This window comes from Dasypus novemcinctus, chromosome 13 (genome assembly GCF_030445035.2).
Source record: "Dasypus novemcinctus isolate mDasNov1 chromosome 13, mDasNov1.1.hap2, whole genome shotgun sequence".
NCBI classification, from domain to species: domain Eukaryota; kingdom Metazoa; phylum Chordata; class Mammalia; order Cingulata; family Dasypodidae; genus Dasypus; species Dasypus novemcinctus.
The window spans coordinates 18,914,187-18,934,027 of record NC_080685.1 but is presented as its reverse complement, the minus strand read 5'-3'; the positions used below and the strand labels follow the sequence as shown (position 1 = coordinate 18,934,027).

At 40.3% G+C, this 19,841-nt stretch overlaps 3 protein-coding genes across 7 annotated transcripts in view; 1 reads left to right on the top strand and 2 right to left on the bottom strand.

The window, feature by feature from the left end:
* Nucleotides 1-1,149: 1,149 nt before the first annotated feature.
* EXOC8 (exocyst complex component 8) lies at nucleotides 1,150-5,983 on the bottom strand. The gene is given in 2 exon segments (XM_004467080.5): nucleotides 1,150-5,498; nucleotides 5,500-5,983. Coding segments are annotated over 2 exon segments (2,175 nt in total). The 5' UTR covers nucleotides 5,872-5,983; the 3' UTR covers nucleotides 1,150-3,695.
* Nucleotides 5,984-6,100: 117 nt separating this feature from the next.
* SPRTN (SprT-like N-terminal domain) lies at nucleotides 6,101-19,559 on the top strand. Of its 5 annotated transcripts, none has more exons than XM_058309535.2 (5): nucleotides 6,101-6,746; nucleotides 7,947-8,046; nucleotides 12,180-12,308; nucleotides 15,728-15,995; nucleotides 16,959-19,559. In XM_058309535.2, exons 1-5 carry the CDS (start codon nucleotides 6,526-6,528, stop codon nucleotides 17,705-17,707), a joined length of 1,467 nt encoding a protein of 488 aa, XP_058165518.1. In that variant the 5' UTR covers nucleotides 6,101-6,525; the 3' UTR covers nucleotides 17,708-19,559. The 5 variants fall into 5 exon arrangements, with proteins under 5 accessions (XP_058165518.1, XP_058165520.1, XP_058165521.1 ...); XM_058309536.2 differs by having other exon boundaries at nucleotides 6,434-6,901; XM_058309539.2 differs by having other exon boundaries at nucleotides 6,646-6,765.
* EGLN1 (egl-9 family hypoxia inducible factor 1) overlaps nucleotides 15,019-19,841 on the bottom strand; it is a 91,134-nt gene continuing 86,311 nt past the window's right edge. The window contains exon 5 of the mRNA XM_058309540.2: nucleotides 15,019-15,239. Within this exon, the coding sequence (XP_058165523.1) occupies nucleotides 15,142-15,239 (98 nt within the window). The 3' untranslated portion in view covers nucleotides 15,019-15,141. The remainder of the gene's footprint in view (nucleotides 15,240-19,841) is intronic.

Below are 19,841 nucleotides of genomic sequence, written 5' to 3'. Positions count from 1 at the left end.
CTGGAGGAAACAACAAAGTAGATGAAAAAGCCAAAACTATGAGGTATCCATTTGACGTAATTGAACACTATTGAATCGCAAGGAAAAAAAGAAGTGAGGTATAGCTGTAGGAATAGGTCTTAAATGTATGTTTTAAATATACTGAGAAGTAAAAACAAAGCACAGGAAAGAATGTATACTATGATCAAATTTCTAGGGGAAAAAAACCAGGAAATTTATCAGCAGTTATTCTGTTGAGTGGGATTATGAGGGTGTTTAGGTGAGGAGGAAGACTTTGACTTTTTTATTTTTGCATCTATTGAAGCTTTCTTAGTAAACGTGTTACTTTTCTGATTGTTCCCTCTAATTAAAAATAAATTTTGCAATGACTCTGTGATAGTTAATACATCAAGTCTAATCCTGATGGCTGATTTTCAAAACCCTTCATGATGGGTTTATAATCTCTACACAACATTTCATAAAACTGTCCAAACTATACTCTGCAGCCCAAATATGCCCCACATATTCCCATTTCTGGGTCTCTGTTCATGTCATGCTTTTCCTTTTTCTTTACAGATCTAAATTTTGCCCATTCTTCAAGGGCCAGCAATTCCGTAAGAACTTTCCCAACTCCTCATTGTTCCCACTGCATGTAACATACAGCTTGCACTTATATTTGTGGAGTTTTCCCAAAATTAAAGGCATCTTAAGTGGAGAAAGCATGCCTAAATTTATTTTGTGCCTTCACTCCCACAATAGTCAATGTTAGGCATAAGAATTTCCCAGCAAATACTTTTTAATCAGTTTTATGTGATAGTTCCCTCTGTATTACATATTATTGTAGAAAAATAGAACCTTGGCATTTAATTTCTAGGGGTTGTGGCCTATATTTTCTTCATGTAGGCAGTGCAGATGATATAAAATCTGCCTTTTAAAGTAAACTCACATTTTGAATATATGAAAATTTCCCATTCAAGGGAATCGTAAAAAATTGAGATCTGATTTATTCACAATTCTGACAATAAGGAGAACATGCAATTAAATAACTAGCAGCTTTCTGACTGACTCCAACCCTTGGCTCTCCAGAGACTATTTCAGTAATGCAATTAACAAGAGGGTAAGAATACCAAAGTCTGATCAAAGAAGAGAAATAGATATAACTCTGTAATATCCAGTGTAAAAAATCTGTAAGCTTTATTTTTATAAAACATTTCAGATTCTCTCTCATACCACAGCATATCAATAAGCAAAATGTACATGTACTGATTTTATACTACATATTAAGTCCTAAATCCCCAATCCTAGGTAAGATACCCAGTTGCAAAATACCAGTGCTGACAGTTAAACCACATGTAGTATTTTAAAACAAAAGTGAGTTTCCAGCACTTAAGTGAAATGAAGCTTTAAATAAAAATAAACTTAATTCCACAGGGGTGTCTTTTTTCAATAGCAATTAATTCAGTTAAGTCTGTGATTATAAGCTCAAGTGACAGTGTTATGCTTTAAGTAAACAAGAAATGGCAATCAGCCTTAATATTTACTATATTTTTGGAAAAACTCTAACTGCATTCAATTTTTAGAACTTGTTTTAGAGTTCAAGGAAAACGAAAGAATCAGAGAGACAAGATCTGACTCCACTTTGGGGAATACAACTTATTTGTTCTGTCTTGGCACAAAGGTACATTATAACCTTGGTGGTCTTTAATCAACTGCCTACACTAATTGATTCACCGAAAAAGAACTTCCTTCAGCTACAACTCTGCTTAAGGAATATACAAATTTAACAGAAGAAAATTCTGTACTTCCAGTTTTAAAAAGCAAGACAGTTCTATGATGAAGTAAGTACTTAAATACCCAAGCATACACATTTAAGTTTTTATAACTTTATGCCTTAGGAGAAGTTTCGATTTGAGCAATATGTCACAGACCCAGTGTCAAATATTTACACAATATGTGTTTCATAAAATAGAATTTCAGAGACCTTAAATGGCACAAAATTAATACCAATAATCACAAAATTTTATTAAATGTACGTTTCCAGTGATCTTAAAAAAGAAATGTTAACTTTGTTCAGTTGAGCTCTCCAGTTATGCTTATCATTTAGAAAATCCTAAAGTTATAGGAGAAAATTAGTCAAAGAAAATCTGTAACTGATAATTTTCATATTCTTAAATATGCATGGCTAAAAATTAAATAAAAGGGCTTATTCTGACACATGAGCAATTAAATCAAGGAGTTTTAACAAACCCTAACCCACTATGTGGAATCTATTTTAGGCTTTACATAATTTCCACTCTCTTAACTCCACCATTTTTACCTGGATAAAAGAAATGACCTTTTGAAGTCCTGGGCAGTCAAAAATGTTACTTATAGCCACGAATCACAAGTAGATGTTAGGGTGAGAAAATGGATCTCAGGAAGCACAGTTACTCTCAAAGTATGAGGAATGTCATATAATCAATATACAGTAGAAGCAATAGTTTAGAAACCTTGGGAAAGCTCAAATTTCTTTAGTTATTTTTGTTTTTATTTTTTGTTTTACTAAAAAATCTGAAATAAACATTATATTCATTTTTAAAAGCAAAGCAAGAAAAATAAAAAATAAGAAAAATACTGATGAGGCATTCCAGCAGGAGTCACAAAAAGTTCTCCTTCCTGGGCTTTGGTTACATTGTCTCACCCTTGCTTCTCCTTGGTTACAAAAAACAAGTCTCTTCAAAATAGTCATACTGAGAACACTGTGTGATTTGCAGATGATTTTTTTCTATTTTCCCCACCCACTCCCAAACCCTGAAATCGAAACATTTCAGTGCGAAATTTTCTCCCATTTGCAAGAAGTCTGTGGTAACTACATAACCTACACTGAAATAGGGGCAACTAAAAAGCACGGACTGCTGCCAGGTTCCTCAACGCTTCCTGTCTTTAAATTTTATTATTATCGTTATTACTATTAACATGACGATGATGGAAAACTCCAGCTGGAAATTTACACAATTCATAAATACATTGGAAAAAATTACTCTATCACAGTTCTTAAGATTTTCAAGTAAATGCTCTCATATCAAATAGTATGAAGCTGTTAATTAGCAGCTGAAGAGAATTAATTCGTATCATGTGGGGAATGTTAGCTGAAGTGTTTTGTGAAGGCTTCTATAGGATTCCAGTATCTGAGTCCACACTAAGTAGGTTCAGGAAAGAATTCTTTTGACTATAATTTACCCTTAACACCAATTGTCCCAACTCCTTTCTCTTTTCCCCAAATTGTTCCTTCACATTTTAAGGTGGGGGTGATGAGGCAGGGCGTTTCACAGGGCACTGTACCCTGGGCTTCAAGAAACCTAATATTTTAGTGAAGTGGGAAACTTTTCACAATACACTTTAAACTCAATGTATTAGGATATAATTTATCTGTGCGACATAGTATATAATGTGTGAAAGTGTATGCTGACTCAAAGGATAAGGCGAAATACTGTAGTGTGACCATAAAGAATTAGCATAATTTAAAAGGAAAGGATATTACACGTTTTAACAGTTCCATTGTTTTTGTTATATTGGCCTTAACTTTTTTTCCCCTCTTTGACTTGGCGTTTGTGAGAGGACATCTTATATTTTGAAGCTGGGATGGAGACAATAAAGAATATGCTACCGTAACTTAATATAAATATAAATAATACAGCAGTAATTTATATATACATATCTAGAGACAGATCCAAGCATCAGACTACTGATGTCGTGCTTTCGGGATTCACACGAATAAGTCTGGATGCATTCCTCAGGTCTTGGAGTTGCTTGGCGGGTTTCCCCACACCTTCTTCAAACCTCTTCTCCACCACAGGCAGGACTGTTTCGTAGAGAAAGGATGCATTCTGTCTGATGAAGGCCTTCTTCTCTGGATCCTGCTCACACCGAAGACTATAATCCACGTGCTGAACCGCCACCAAAATAATTTCCACCAGGCTCTCCAACAGTACCATGTGCAGCTCTGGGAAGTACAGCTTCAGGGCCTCCTCCAAAAAGCCCATGGTCTGTTTGGTGAAAGCAACCACTGTGTAACTGAGGTTCACCCAGCAGTCGTCCCCTGTGTACTGCTCGAAAGTACTTACCCCACAGCTCTTCATCTCTTCTTTGAGTTTACCCAGAGCCTCCGGAGTCATCAAGTTCATTCTCCTCCACATCTCTTCCGAGTTGCGATGTTTAGTGGCTTCAATGATGATTTCTTTGTAGCTGTGCAAGGCCCCTTGGATATCTTTCACCAGAAGGGCATGGATGATGAAGGTGAGGTCTAGGCCAATATCACCCAGTTGCTGACAGTGCTCCTTGGCCACCTTTACACACTCAGCTGCTGTTGAGAGGCTCTCTTTGCTATCGAACACCTGCTTGCTAAAAGCATCCACAAACATGCCCATGGCTGAGCGCGCCCAGACCACAAAGGCAGAGTAGCAGCCACTGTCCGTGCCTGCAAAATCTGTCTCAAATTCCCTGGCCGTCTCCAGAAGGCTGGTAAAGAAGACATGGCATAGCTTATGGATATAGAGTAAAGTGGCACCCTCAATGCGCAGCTGGCGGATGGCGGTATGCACCGCTGCTGCCCTGTTTCTCAAAAACAGCTCGCAAGCCTTGGTGCACTGGCCAAGCCGGATTAGTTGAGAAACCGCCCGGCGAGTAGCTTTGGGACCACCTCTCAGCGAACGATCTGGGGAGAGTTCAAAAACCAATACCTCGGTGAGCTGGCGGACGCGCTCGTCCACTTTGGCCCTTAGGTCTTTCACCGGCGGGGGACTGGGCTTATCTTCCAGGTAGTGGTTCAACTTATCCAAGAGGTCCACGGCGCCTTCAAAGTCCCGCTGCGCGATACAGACATCCAGGTCTTCAGGTAACTCCTGGATCCATTCCATTGAGAGGTCCACCTTCTCTTCCTCTACCTCAGGAACAGCCAGTTCTTCTTCGTCATCGTCCTCAAATGGGTTACTGGCCTTGGAAGTCACCTGGGGGGGCCCTCGAGGGGCTGCTGCCTCCTCCTGCTCCCTGCGTCGTTTTTCACTGAGGGCCCTCTTGGTTTCCTCCAGCACTTCCAGCCACTCCCGTTTGATTTTAGCATTTTCCGCCTGAAAAATACGGCTCTCGGGGAACATGAGCAGCTTGAACATGTCCTTCATGGGTGGGTTGTCCTTGACATTGACCACGGCCAGGCCATCCAGGGGATAGAGCGCGTTGTAGCGGTACAGGCCCCGCCGCTGCGGCAGCCAGGTGGCCACCAGCAAACAGTCGTTCATGAGGAAGCCGTGCACCCGCTGCAGCTGCGCCATGTGGTCCGCCTCGTATTCCACCAGGTCCCCGTTGTACACCAGGTACTGGCCGGGGGTCTCCAGCAGGTGCCGGCAGCCCTCCACCTTTTCCAGCAGGGTGGTGAGAGTGCGCTGCTTCCCTTCCTCGCCCGACCCTGGGCCGTCGCGGGAGGCGCCTCCGGGGGTGGGGAAAAAGCCGGCCTGGCCTCGGAGGTGGTCGCGGCCCCCCGCCCCCCGCCGCCCCCTCCTCCGCGCCGGAGGCCACGGCGGCGCCGGCCACGGCGGCGGGGAGCAGGGTGAGCGGGATGCTCTCCAGGCTGCTCTTCTGCTCGGTGAGCAGGTGACTGAGTTGATACATCTCGCTCTCCAAGTAGGAGATCTCGCGGGCCGTCTCGATGAACTGCCGGTAGTTCTGGTACACGTTGCGCTTCAGGTTCTGCGCCGTCTCCTCGGCCAGCGCCTGGATGCGCTGCCGGTGCTCCTGCAGGTCGCGGTCCCCGTCCGACTGCTGCGACAGCTGCTTCACGTACAGCCTCGCCTCAAAGCCCCCCGACTCCAGCTGCCGCCGCAAGCGGCTCGCTCCGCTGTCCGACATCGTCATCGCCATTTCCGTCAGGGACTCACACAGTCACTGTCACTATCGCCGCCGCGGTCGAGACCCGCCCAACCCGCGCCGGGCTGCGGAAGCGGGATGGAAACCAAAAGAGTACGCCTGCGCCCGGGTCCGCGCTCCACACACTGCGCCTGCGCAAAGGGGCGCGCCCAGGCGACGCGCCTGCGCAGAAAAGCCCGAGGCTTCGGGTGCCTGCGCCGAGTGCGCGATTGCGGAAGGGAAAGGAGGGCGGAGGCGGAGGCGGAGGCTCGTAAGTACTGCGCATGGGCGGCGGGGAGACGTGCGGTGTTTGAAGGTTTGCGCGAAATCCGGGAACTCGAAAGGCAGTAATCGGTTTCCCGTAGGCTTTCTCTGGACCGAGCACCTCCTGCGCCAAGTAGGAGGTGTCATGCTAATTAAAAAAAAATTTTTTATTCTATATTTTTAGTCCCATTATCTTGGCTTCGAAGTTTGGTCCCAGCTGAACTCTCGTTCTCGTTCTAATGCCAGTTTTCCCTGAATTCTCGCGAGTTTGGCGGGATAAGCCGAGAGCAGCCTGAGAGGTGGCCGGTATCTCCTAGGAGCTAGACTCCGGCCCTGGGAGCCTGCGAAGCGTAGCCTAGGGGCAGCTTAACCCCGGGGAGCCCCCAGTCTGAGCGCCTGGCAGCGATGGACGAGGACCTGGTGTTGGCGCTTCAGCTGCAGGAGGAGTGGGACTTGGAGATCGCGGAGCGCGAGCAGGCGCGGGAGCCCCTGTCGCTGGTGGACGCGTCGTGGGAGCTGGTGGACCCCACCCCAGATTTGCAGGCCCTGTTCGTGCAGTTCAACGACCGGTTCTTCTGGGGCCAGCTGGAGGCCGTAGAGGTGAAATGGAGCATGCGCATGACCCTGTGAGTCACGCGCCTCTAGGTGGGCGAGAGGCGTGGCTGGTGTCCGAGGGTCTTCGGCTGCCTCGGACCGTGGGATTAGCTTCTTTCTCGTCCCTGATAGTCTTGGGGGACGCTAATCGAGGGGGTCTGGTTCGGGACCAGGCGGCTCCTTCTTGGTGGGTTTTTCTCTTTCTTACCCCGACTCTCTTCCGCTCAAACAGCTCTTAAGAATACTGTGTGAATGTTTCACAACAGGGCAAGGTGTCGGGGCCGGGGAAGTGTGGGAGCCCTGTGTGATGATAGGCATATTTGTTTTGTACGTTAACAACTTTCACTATACACTTACTGTTTACGTACGTGCTTGTATAAATGATAAACGTCAAAAAAACTTTATTTTAAATGCTCTCTGGCACCCAGCGCTACGTTACGGCCTACTAAAAGGGAAATGAGCAAAAAGGACTTTTCTTTGGAACTCACCTCACTTAAAAATAAACGTTGCTGATTGGTCCTGTGGTAGCGCTTTAGGACTTAGGAGGAGCAACCAAAGCCTGCCCCTAAAAAAAATGCTGAGGAAGCAGAGAAGCCGCCAAAAGATGTGATTTGTCTTTTTCTCTACTCACTAAGATACCACCACTTAGTAGTCAACTTGTGTGTTGGAGAAGGAGTTGCCTGCCTGTCTCTGGACCTAGGGGATCTTCAACGATTCCTTTTCTACACTCTTAAGTTTAAGAAATACCCCTTTGAAATAATCAGCTACTCCTGCATATCAAAGGAATTTAGGATACAGTTTGTATATCACCGTGCTTCTTTTTGAATTGTTAACAAACCTAATGCTACCATAAGACAGGTTAAGATGTAATATCAACTTGTACTTAAAGTACAAAACGTCATAAAAGCTGTTATAATTTTAGAGATGTGCTACTGGAGTATGCCTGCCTGACAAACTGATGACAGCATGTAGGGAGGAGACTGGGAGTAGAACAGGATTGTCTTCTTTGAGCTACTGCAGCCTGGTTAGGGTAGAGGAGCCTCTACTGTTCAGTTATCCCCTTAACTGGGGTGAAATGCAAATCTAATAAAGAGTCTACTTTAAAGAAAGCCATCTGCCAATAGAGTTCTCGTAGTGTGAACTGCCTGGGAGTATAAAAGGATTTGTGCTTTCATCTGTTTCCCTTTTGGTATGTGTTTAGGAAAGTAACAGATCTTTGCTGTGTTTTCCAGGTGTGCTGGGGTGTGCAGCTATGAAGGAACAGGTGGAATGTGTTCCATCCGCCTCAGTGAACCCCTTTTAAAGTTGAGACCAAGAAAGGATCTTGTAGAGGTAATCTCTGCATAAACCAGATTCTTAGCTCAATAATTTAAAAATGCTTATCATTAATTTTGACTCCTGTGAATTATCCTGTACATTTAAAAAAAAAACAACCCTTTACTCTCTGCAAGTTTTATTTGTTGGTGAAATAATAATAATGGTTACCTTATATTTTTTAAATAGTGCTTCATAGTAATGAATGGCTTTCGGATATATTATCTTTCTTGATCTTTACAACAACCCTGTTGATGTTCAGTGTATGTTGTCCTTTTTTTTTATGAATGAGGAAGTTAAGTTTCAGAGAGGTTAAGGAACATAGAAGCCCAGAGGGGGGAAAAACGCCTTAGAATCCAAGTCTTCCTGCCTTGACATGCAAATTTTGCTTCTCCTCTAGCCAGTCACCCCAGTGGTTGTCATTCCAACCCCTGTGAGCTGGCCGCACAAACTACAGGAATAGTTGTTTAACATTATTTTGGAATGTTGAGAAACTTCTGAAATGTAGAGTGGCTTTTCTTTGTTTTTAAGCAGTTTTATTGAGATATCGTTATGTACCATACAATCTATTCAAAGTGTACAATCAGTGGCTTTTAGTATAATGCAATGTTAGGCATTCATCACCACAAAAAAATTTTTAGAACAATTTCATTACTCCAGAAAGAAAAACACACTTCTTAGCAGTCACCTTGTAGAATAGCTTTTGAATTTGGGTCTTGATAGAGTGACATTTACTTGAAAATTCAAATTCATTTTGAGAGATATAGTTAATAATTAAAAAAGTTGTTTTCATAATGACTAAGTTAAAATGTTTGATTATCCCATTTTTCTGTTCAGCGTAATTTTTAAGACTAAAAAACCCATTAATGCCAGCCTAGTTCTTCTGATGGAACATCTTTTTTTTAAAAAAAGGATTATTAAAAAGGTATGCTTTTGAAGACCTTTATGATTTTCACTAAAAAATATATTTGTGTTTTTTAGAACAAATTATGTGTAAAACACTTTGAAACAGTAGCCTTTATTAGGCTTTTATAATTTTGCTCAAACTTTTACATCCTTGGTTTGGTATGAGGAATGTTATTTTTTTGTTGTTTGTTTTAAAATGTAACACGATTTGTTTTACATGATTCAAAATTCCAAAACTATAAAGTTATACACAGAGAAAATTTGTTCCTACCTTTGCCTGACCTCCCCTCCCATTCTTATCTCCCCTTCCTCTATAGGGAACTGTAGTAGTTAGTTTTTCATATTTTTTTCTTTGTTCTATTTTGCAAATATTTATATCCACTTACTCCCTCTCTCTGCCATACTATATACTCGTTTCACAAAAAGTATTATGTATTCTCTTAGGTTCTTTGCCTTTTCAATTAAAACAATACAATCTATAGCTTTCTCCAAATCATTTCATAGAGATTGTTTTTATTGTTTTTCATACCTGCAAAGAATTCCATTATGTGGATGTTCCATAGTATAGTCAACCAGTCCCCTATTTGTAAATACTTGAGTTATATCCAATCTTTTGCCATTATGAAAAATGCCACAGTGAATACAACTTACACAAATGACCTTTCATAATAGTCTAGTTATCAGTGGGCCAAAGGACACATGCATTTTTATTTTGTCAGATGTTACCAAATTCTCCTCAGGGGTTGTACCATTTTGTATCCCTGCCATTGATGTATGGGAGTGTTTATTCATAAGCAAGAAATGGCATCTTAGTGTAATTTTTTTTTTTAATATTTATTTATTATTATTTTTTTTAATTACATTAAAAAAAATATATGAGGTCCCATTCAACCCCACCGCCCCCCACTCCCCCCACAGCAACACTCTCTCCCATCATCGTGATACATCCATTGCACCTGGTAAGTTCATCTCTGAGCATCACTGCACCCCATAGTCAATGGTCCACATCATAGCCCAGACTCTCTCACGTTCCATCCAGTGGGCCCTGGGGGGATCTACGGTGTCCCGTAATTGTCCGTGAAGCACTATCCAGGAAACTCCACGTCCTGAAAACGCCTCCACATCTCATCTCTTCCTCCCGTTCCCCACACCCAGCAGCCCCCATGGCTACCGTTCCCACACCCATTCCACATTTTCTCTGTGGACATTGGATTGGTTGTGTCCATTGCACACCTATGTCAAGTGAGGGCTTAGATTCCACATGGGTACTGGATGCACTCTTCCCGCTTCTAGTTGTAGACACTCTAGGCTCCATGTTGTGGTGGTTGACCTTCTTCAACTCCATGTTAGCTGAGTGGAGTAAGTCCAATAAGTCAAAGTGTAGGAGCCGAAGTTTGTTGAGGCTCTGGGCCTGGGTGTCATATTATCAGTCCAGAGATTCAAATCCCCTACATATATCTTAAACCCAGCACCAACTACAATTCCAATAAAGTAGCATGCAAGTCTTGTGAAAAGAGATCCCCTCTGAGTCCATTTCCATCACGCAGAAACACCAGCTCCAAAGAAGGGCCATCTGTCATGGCAGTGAACCCCTTCTGCCATGACCATAGAACCCATGGGTCTCTTTATCCCTCAAAAGAACCAATACCTGGGGTTGTATATACCTTATCTGTCTCCTAGACTCTGTTCAGTTGTACATAGGGCTATTCCTTCTGACAACCTCCAGACTCTTTTTTAGAGACTCACAGCCTTATAATATCATTTCTCCTTTCCATTTCCCCCTTACATTAGGTCAAACCGCTTCCCGAAGTCATGTTGTTATATGTAGACAGGTATATTCTGCTGTTCCGCATTGAATCTTTAATTCAAGGTCATTTTCTAGTTGCTTCTTCAGCTGGTATGTGGTAGTGATCCCTCGGTGCCAGGGAGGCTCATCCCCGGGTGTCGTGTCCCACACTGGGGGGAATGCATCACATCTACACGCTGAGTTTGGCGGTGAGAGTGGCCACATTTGAGTAACATGAAGGCTGTCAGGAGGAAACCCCCAGGCACAATGCTACTCTAGGCCTTGTTCTTATTGCAGGTGCATAGGCTCAAAAGTGTAGCCGTTAGTATCAAGAGCCCACTGTTGGGCCCTCCTTCCTTCCTGGTTCTTGCCGTTGTACCTGGAGGATTGCCGCTGCTCTCCCAGGGCCCACAACAGTGACCCCCCGGCCAGGAGCCCAGTACCCCCCCAGCTGTTGTTTTTAATTGTTTCCACTATGAGTATATATAGACATTACCATATACCCTGGGCATATGCCCTGTATAACTCCCTGTCAACCATATATATCCTGTCAATAACATCCCATATCAGTATTCCTCCGCTGCCATTGTTGAACCACTCTGTGATCCAAAACTTCCCGTAAAGTGAATCCCAACATAATGTCAGCTTCAGAGGAGTCTTAGATCACCAAAATTCATATATACAATATACAGTATTTCCCCAGATCCACCATAAAACCTTTTCCCTTCCACAGCAATAATCTTTTAACTTATTCATATCATATTTCCTGAAACTGATGTACAGATTCCGAAACTATAGTTTTCAAACAAGGTAACATTTGTGCTTACTATGTGGTCCATACTTTAGGTTGTACAGTTTTCTAAATTTTTTAGTTATCCTATGTTTTGTCTTATGGTTTTCATTATTAGTCTGTCGTCCCCTAATCTTAGTGTAATTTTAGTTTGTATTTCTGTTATTATAAGCATGTGTATCTTTTGGCCTGTGTATCCATCATTTATATTTCTGTGAACTGTCCATAATCTTGTCCATTTTAAAATTGGGTTGTTGGCCATTTCCCTGTTGCTCTTTATATAATAGGAGATTTTTAGTCTGACTGTGATATGAGTTATACATATTTTTCCTAGTTTGTATCTTCTCCTATATTTTATTTCCCATATAGAATTTTAAAGTTTTATGTAGTTGAATTCATCACTCTCTTCTTCTGGGTTTTGATTAATGATTTAAAAGGCATTCCTGGAACTGGGAGTTCTTAGCCTGGAGTCTGCAGAGCTTTGGCTGTCATGCAGAGTTTTGTAAATGTGTGTAAGCATGTTATTTCTGGCAGGACGGTTCATGACTGTGTCTGAAAGGAGCCTGTGATTGAAAGGTTAAGACCTCCAGGTAGAGTAAGAAAATGCTACTGTATATTTTTATTTTCAGAAGTGCCATTACAAATTCATTTGATTGTTTTCTATTTCAGACCCTCTTGCATGAAATGATACATGCCTACTTATTTGTCACAAATAATGATAAGGACCGGGAAGGGCATGGTCCAGAGTTTTGTAAACATATGCATCGCATCAACCGCCTGACGGGAGCCAATATAACGGTATATCAAGCCACACATGCCTAAGATACTTAGTACTTATTTACTGAGAGAATTCCTGGGATTTAATTGAAAATAGAGAGCTGGGTAGAAACAAACATCTGAGGATTTTCAGCCACTAACTAGAAACCTAGGGAAGCTGCTTTATCAAGGACCATATAATAGAATGGCAGCAGAGCCAGAATTTTATCTGAGGCCTATTATTTCATCTTGGTTAACATTTTATACATATTTAATTTAGGCCTGCAGTACCTCCCTTCTGGGCTATATGTATCAACTGTCTCTTAACGTCATTCCTTTATTATAGTCTCCTTTAATCCAGCCTATATTCTACTACCATTTTATATGCTGCCCTTTTCATCAGCAGTCGTCTTTGATTCCACATTGACCATGGAATTAAGAACAAATATCTGGGAAGCGGATCTGGCTTAACTGATAGGGTGTCCGCCTACCACATGGGAAGTCCAGGGTTCAAACCCAGGGCCTCCTACCCTGTGTGGTGAGCTGGCCCATGCAGAGTGCTGATGCACACAAGGACTGCTTGCCATGCAAGGGTGTCCCCACATAGGGGAACCCCATGCGTAAGGCGTGACCCCTGCATGGAGAGCTGCCCTGCGTGAAAAAAGTGCAGCCTGCCCAGGAGTGGTGCCACATACACGGAGAGCTGATGCAGCAGGATGATGCAACAAAGACAATGATTCCTAGTGCCGCTGACAGGAATACAAGCCAATACTGAAGAACACACTGCAAATGTACATAGAAAACAGACAACTGGGGGTGGGGAGGGAAGGGGAGAGAAATATAAATCTTTAAAAAAAAAAAAAAGAACAAACATCTCAGCATAGTGTTAAAGAAGGCAGCCTAGCCTAGGGTTAAAAAAAGCTTGAGGAAGCAGACTGCATATGTTTAAATCTGGCTCCATCAATTGTTAACTGTGTGACCTACTTAATTCCTCATTTTACTTTCCTTTAAAATGGGAACAACAGTGCCTATCTATTAGATTAGAGTGGGGGCAACAAGACCTCTCTGTCATGAAGTTTAAAGGAGAAAATGCATGTAGAGCATTTGAGCACTAATTAAATGTTAGGCATTTTTTTGTTTTTATCATTATTCATTTTATAAAACCACCTTATTTTTTTTCTTAGCCCCACAACTCCCTTGCCTGTGTTCTGTGTCTCTGTGTAACTGAACTTTTCACCTCCATGCCTTTCCTCATCTTTCCCCTCCCTAAAATGTGCCATTTCCTCTGTTTTCTGTCCAAGTGCTCTTCCTCTTTCCAGTGGGATATGACTTCTCCCTCCCTTGAATTTCCTCAGCAGATATTTAACCTCTTGTAATCTTGTATTCTACTTACATACCTCTGAAGACTGATCTTTTTTGTGCCAAGATGTATATATGCCCTTACAGTTTAACAACTACGGAATTGAATAAATCTAATAGAATTATTAATTCCTACGTATATTAAATTCTGTATTGTAGTTGGGTATTTGTTTCCGTCAAAAGGCATTAGAGGCTAATGTGATGGAAAACGTGAAATACCTACTCTCCATGTGTTGTTATCCTTTTCCAGCTCTTAGTTTTAATATTCTAGAGAGCACAAGTAATTATTGGATGCACAGTTACTTCATCATGAAAGTAGCCTGCATTTAAATTAATCAGATGTACAATCCAAATTAGCAAAAGAAAAATTATGGAGTATAAAAAATGTGTAGTTTCTTCATCAGAATTTACACTTTAAGCAAATCCTAGTGTACTTCCTACTGTTCAGCTGGAAGAGGATACATTCTTTTATTTTGGATGTCTGTGTGTTTTATTTAGGAGAGGTTTTATAGAGTGAACACCCCTTGCTTTTACAGTTTGCATCCTGTTTTAATGAACACCACAGGGTATCCAGTTTTACATTGTAGAGCAATTTTATTTTAGTGACTGCATTGTTTGGTGTCACATTCCCAGGCCATAAGTGTAACAGGAGTTGGAAGCAAAACAGATCCAATTAACTATCTTTTTTTTTGCCAATGAATTCTTAAGAGTTCTGAACATAAATAGAGAGGGCAGAATCTCACATACCTCTTTGCCCCAAACCTTTGTCCTTCAGTCTCTCTGCATCTAATATTGTGTTATTTATATGCCTGCCAAGTAATAGAATTTTTTTTGCTTATGATATAGAGATAGTTAATGTAGAACTGTCATCTAGCTATAGAGGTAAGAAAAACTTATACTTTCCCACATGGGGAATTTTTTTAAGTAAAATGTCTTTGGTTAAAAATCTCACATCAGGTGTTCTTTATCTTATACATATAGTAATTTTCCATTGACAGGACAGAAGAAAAAGGTGTCCATGGTCGTTTGGTGGTAGTGATTTCTGAGTGGTGCTCTGCGATCCTCTGGGTCACCACGGTGGGAGGCTAGCCCTCCTTTTCCTGAGAGAACTCTTCCTTTATCTGTTTCTGCTTAGTTTCTAAGTAAGATTTCATCTAATGGGTGAAAACATCCTGCTTAAAGATTGAAAAGGTTATTTACAGAGAATTGTATTTGAAGCTTTTTATTCATTCAGTCAGCAAAGTACTTATTAAGCATCTTCACTGAGTCAAGCACTGTATTAGCCATTAAGGAGACAAAGATGAAAACATTAGAATCCTGGACAGCTTTTCAATCTGGTATGAGAAACACATCTATAAACAAACAGAATGTTTCCTTTTAAGGGTTATTCAGAGACAAGAACAAATTGCTGCAAGAATGCAGAGAACTAGAAAACCATTCTGCCTAGAGTTTAACAAAGGCTTCATCAAGATAATGGCATTTGTGGTGTTCAGGTCATACATTTATAGGAAATAGTTTAGTCCTTCAGAATCCTTTGGTGGGAGCGGAGGTGGCTCAAGCCATTGGGTGCCTTCCTTCCACATGGGAGGTCCTGGGTTCGGTTCCTGGGGCCCCCTAAAAAGAAGACAAGCACACAGTGAACAGACAACAGAGAGCAGACAGCGCAAAACAGTGACGGGGTGGGGGAGGAAATAAATAAACCTTAAAAAAGGAAAAACTCTCTGATATTGTTACTTTCAGGGACATTTTCAGTATAGCAGTAGGAACGATTCTTATGGAGTTACATAAAATCTTGTCTTTATCCTAATTTTTGATCATTTTAAAATTTGGTTTCTATAACAATTCGTAGGTTTTGATTTAGTTTTTGTCTTCTAATGTCACATTTTTCTACCTTTACACAGTTTAGGAAATACTAACTGCTAGTGTTTCCCATTAAAATGAAGTTTTGAACAGAAGCTAAATATAGTTGCTCTTTCCCAAAATATTTTTCAGAAAGTTCTAGGAAATAGGAAAGTTTTTTTTAAAAAAGGCTGCTCATATAAAGTATTTTATTGAAATTGTTCATTTGTTTACTGAATGCTAAAAATTCTCTCCCAACCCAGGTATACCATACTTTTCATGATGAGGTGGATGAGTATCGTCGACATTGGTGGCGCTGCAATGGACCTTGTCAATACAAACAACCTTATTTTGGCTATGTAAAGCGTGCTACTAACAGGGCACCTTCTGCTCATGACTATTGGTGGGCTGAGCACCAGAAAACTTGTGGGGGCACTTACATAAAAATCAAGGAACCAGAGAACTACTCAAAAAAAGGCAAAGGAAAGACAAAACTAGGAGAGCATCCATTGTCAGCAACAGAGAATAAAGGTACCTTAATGTATATTCTTTCAACTTTTTCATGACCCAGCTGTGATTTAAGATAGTATTTATCCTTTAGAGAATTGATATGATAAGATGGGGAGCAGGTGTAGCTGGTTGGGCACCTGCTTCCCATGTACAAGGTCCCAGGTTCAATCTCTGGTACCTCCTTTAAAATAGGTAGGTAGTAGATAGATAAAAGATTGTTTTCAGTGTGGAAGTTTTCAAGTGTGGATTTAAGATAAAAATCCTATTGTCCACAAAATAATGGTAGAAAAATAATAAGATTGTCAAAATAAAAACAGTAATTCAGATAACAATGCCTGGAATGTAAGTCCTAACTACACCCCTTCCTATCGGTTAGATTCTATCCAAGTAACTTCTGGTGTATGTACTTTTGTTGGGAGAAAATTGGGAAAAGGATATGGCATCTCTTTGTCAGTACTTCATTTTCAAGATTTATCCCTTTACCCACAAAGTTCAGTTACTGCCATTTTAGGCAGTGACCAGGTTACTGAAGTTGATTCTTCTTCCCTTGTGAAGTTGTTGATTTGATGTGATACGACCCAGGAAAATAAGCTGTGTTTCTCAAATGAAACACACTAAGTCGGGCGCTCTCAAATTTTGTGGAGAGTGTCGTCATTTTGTGAGGAGGAGGAAAGATATGAATGCAGTAGCAGGTTTTTTTTCTTTTTCAGATGAAAGCAAATTTAAAGGATACTAAGCAGTTTTCAAAGTAAAAAGTTGCTGTTGCTCTTTGGCATGATAGAATTTATCAAAATATGAGAGAAATTTTTTAATCCTTTATGTTCTCTCAATACCAGGACTGATTTCTGAAGATTGTCTACCTGTTAATAAGTAATTATTACACAGATTTAAGTTAGAATGAAATAGCTTTTCTTTATTTTGTAAAACTTAATATTTGTTACTATTTTAATTTTGAGTCAAGAAAAAATCATACTTATTTTGCAGGTAAACCAAACAGAGGTGAGACACAGCTGTTAATCCCTTTTAGTGGGAAAGGATATGTTCTAGGAGAAACAAGAAGTGCGCCTTCATCTGGGAAATCTATGTCCTCTGCTGTTAATAAGACCCAAGATCTTTTAAGTCAAGACCATTCAGTAAGTCCTCTAAGACCTAATTCTAAAATTGAGGTGAAATTCGAACAGAATGGTTCAAGAAAGAAAACTTCTCTTTTAGTCTCCCCTGTTCTTAATACCAGTCACCAAAATGTTTTAAGCAGTTACTTTCCTCGATTATCAGTTGCAAACCAAAAGACTTTCAGAAGTGTGAATGGATCTCCTACAAAAAACTTAACAGCTGGTGATATCATTAAAAACTCAATTCCTTCTAGTTCTCAGAGAAGAATTACATCTTCTAAGATATCCCTAAGAAATTCTTTAAAGGCAGTGGAATCAACATCCATGACTGCCCCCCAGGATGTGAATGGGTCTGAAGATAAATTCCCAAATAAACGACCCAGGCTAAAAGATAAGACTGTTTTTGCCGACTTTTTTATCAAAAAAGACCAAATGCAAAGTAATGGTAACGATCCACAATGTAGTTCATTTCCTGCAACCTCAACTCAGGATTCCAGCAGTTCATCCAGCCAGAACAAAATGGTTAATTGTCCTGTTTGTCAGAATGACGTTTTGGAATCTCAAATTAATGAGCACTTGGACCGGTGCCTTGAAGGCGATAGCATCAAAGTCAAAAGCTGAAAACATTTTTGAAAAATGAATGAATCTCACATACCATCTGCATTACCTCACTGATTTGCTGTATCAGCCAGTTAGGAAGTTCTTGTTAATTACTAAGATCTGTAGGTTATAATGTTCACACAACCAGTACAAAATGTTGCTTCGTGTGTTTATCATCTGTCATTTAAAAAAATGTCTTAAGGTGCTGTATTCAGTCCTGCCATATGTACACTGTAGCCAGAGTTTGTTATGCCTGTATGCATTCATTATTTTTAGATTCTTGTAGTCTTTTTTGTTCTTTAAGGTTTTTAATAAAGGGTCTTTGCAGATTTTAATTAAAAAAATTTTTTTGAGGTGCTGGGGCTGGCAATTGAACCTGGGTCCTCCTATGTGGCAAGCTGGTACTCTGAGCCATATCAGCTCCCCTGAGTTGGCGGTTGCATTTGTTTCCTTGTTTTGCTTTTGTTTTTAGGAGGCACCGGGGATCAAACCTGGGACCTCCCATGTGGGAAGCAGACACTCAATCGCTTGAGTCACATCCACTCCTGTTTTAAATCTGTTAATCTTTTTTATTTGGGGACTTTCCTCAAAATATTACTATGAGGAATCCTGTCAGGTATTGGGTTAAATTGATATCTCTTCATTAATTATATTAAAACTCATTCCCAGAACTAATGGTAATCTTCATAGTGTCAAATAGAGTGACGAAAATCAAAATCTTAAGAGTATGAAGTATATTAATTGTTTTAGGATATTCAACCTCTTCCCCAAAAATCGTTAACAGGAAATATATTTTCTAAATTTTAAAGAATTTTTCTGTTCCACCTCTACTGACAGGTGGCAGCAGATTTTAGGTTAAAGTAGATGAGGAAATTTCTGTTGGAATATTATTGGGAACAGCCACTATAATTCTGTAGGGAACTTAAATTGAGTTTAGCTATTTTCTCAAAATTTAACAAACTGGGTGGTTAAAACTGCTGATTAGTACAACTGGTATATATGGTAATAAAGTTGCCGAATTTATGTAACAATGGAAATTTATCTGGAAACAATGAACTGTAAACCAATTTGAAACTATTATAATAAAAGAAATACCATTTGCATTTCAAAAAGTATATATCCTTTTAAATGTTCTTTTCCATGTTATAGTAAAGATATTTTATCTGCTTTTTGTCAACTGGCAGCACCTCCAGCAGTTGGCATTTGCATATTCCCAACACCTTAGATGTTAACAAGTTTTCTTTTTTTCTTTATTGTGATATACCTTGTACATTCTGTAATGCACTCATCTTAGTGTACAAATAGGTATACTTCTACATAGTTTCACCTGCTTGACCACCAGAGATTCTCCTCATAGGTGCCTCTTCCTAGTGTCTACCAACACCAAAGTAACCCCTCTTTTGGTCTGTCACTATAGCTTAGTTTAGTCTGTTTTTGAACTTTGTAAAACAGTATCTTTGTTGCTAAGCGCAGAAGTTCCTGCTTTTTCATTGCTCTGTAATATTTCTATAAATATGCTGGAATTTATTCATTTTAATATTAATGGCCATTTGAATTGTTTTCAGTTTGGGGTTATTATGAATAATGCTGCTAAGAACATTGTTGCAATGCCATTTGGGGAGCAGAAGTACTCATTTCTGGTGGGTATATACCCACTAATGGAATTGCTGAGTCACAGGGAGTATTTATGTTTAGTAAATATTTTTGCTTCAGTAAATACTGCCAGTTTACACTCCTACCAGCAATGTTCAATATTTTAACAACACTATTGTCCGTTTTTAAAATTTTAGCTTATCTGGTTGGGTGTTCACGAGTTTTGGTATTTTTTAAATATGAAGTTTAAAAAGGTATTTAATAAATATTTACAGAGAAATGGCTTCTTAATGTGTGTTTTGTTGAACATACATAGTTTTATTTTCATTGAGGATCATTTTCTCTAATTCAGTTTAACAAATTATGTGTAGTTAAACATCTTTTAATGCATTTAACACCAAAACTGCAATGAGCCTCTGGGGACAATGAAGGCAAATAATACAGTCCAGTCCTCAAGGAACATTATATAGCCTTGTTAGGGAGTGAGACAAAGGCAGATTAATGCAGTACAGTCTGGTAAGTGCTATGATAGGATTTCTGCTTGGAGCGTGGGAATTTAAGG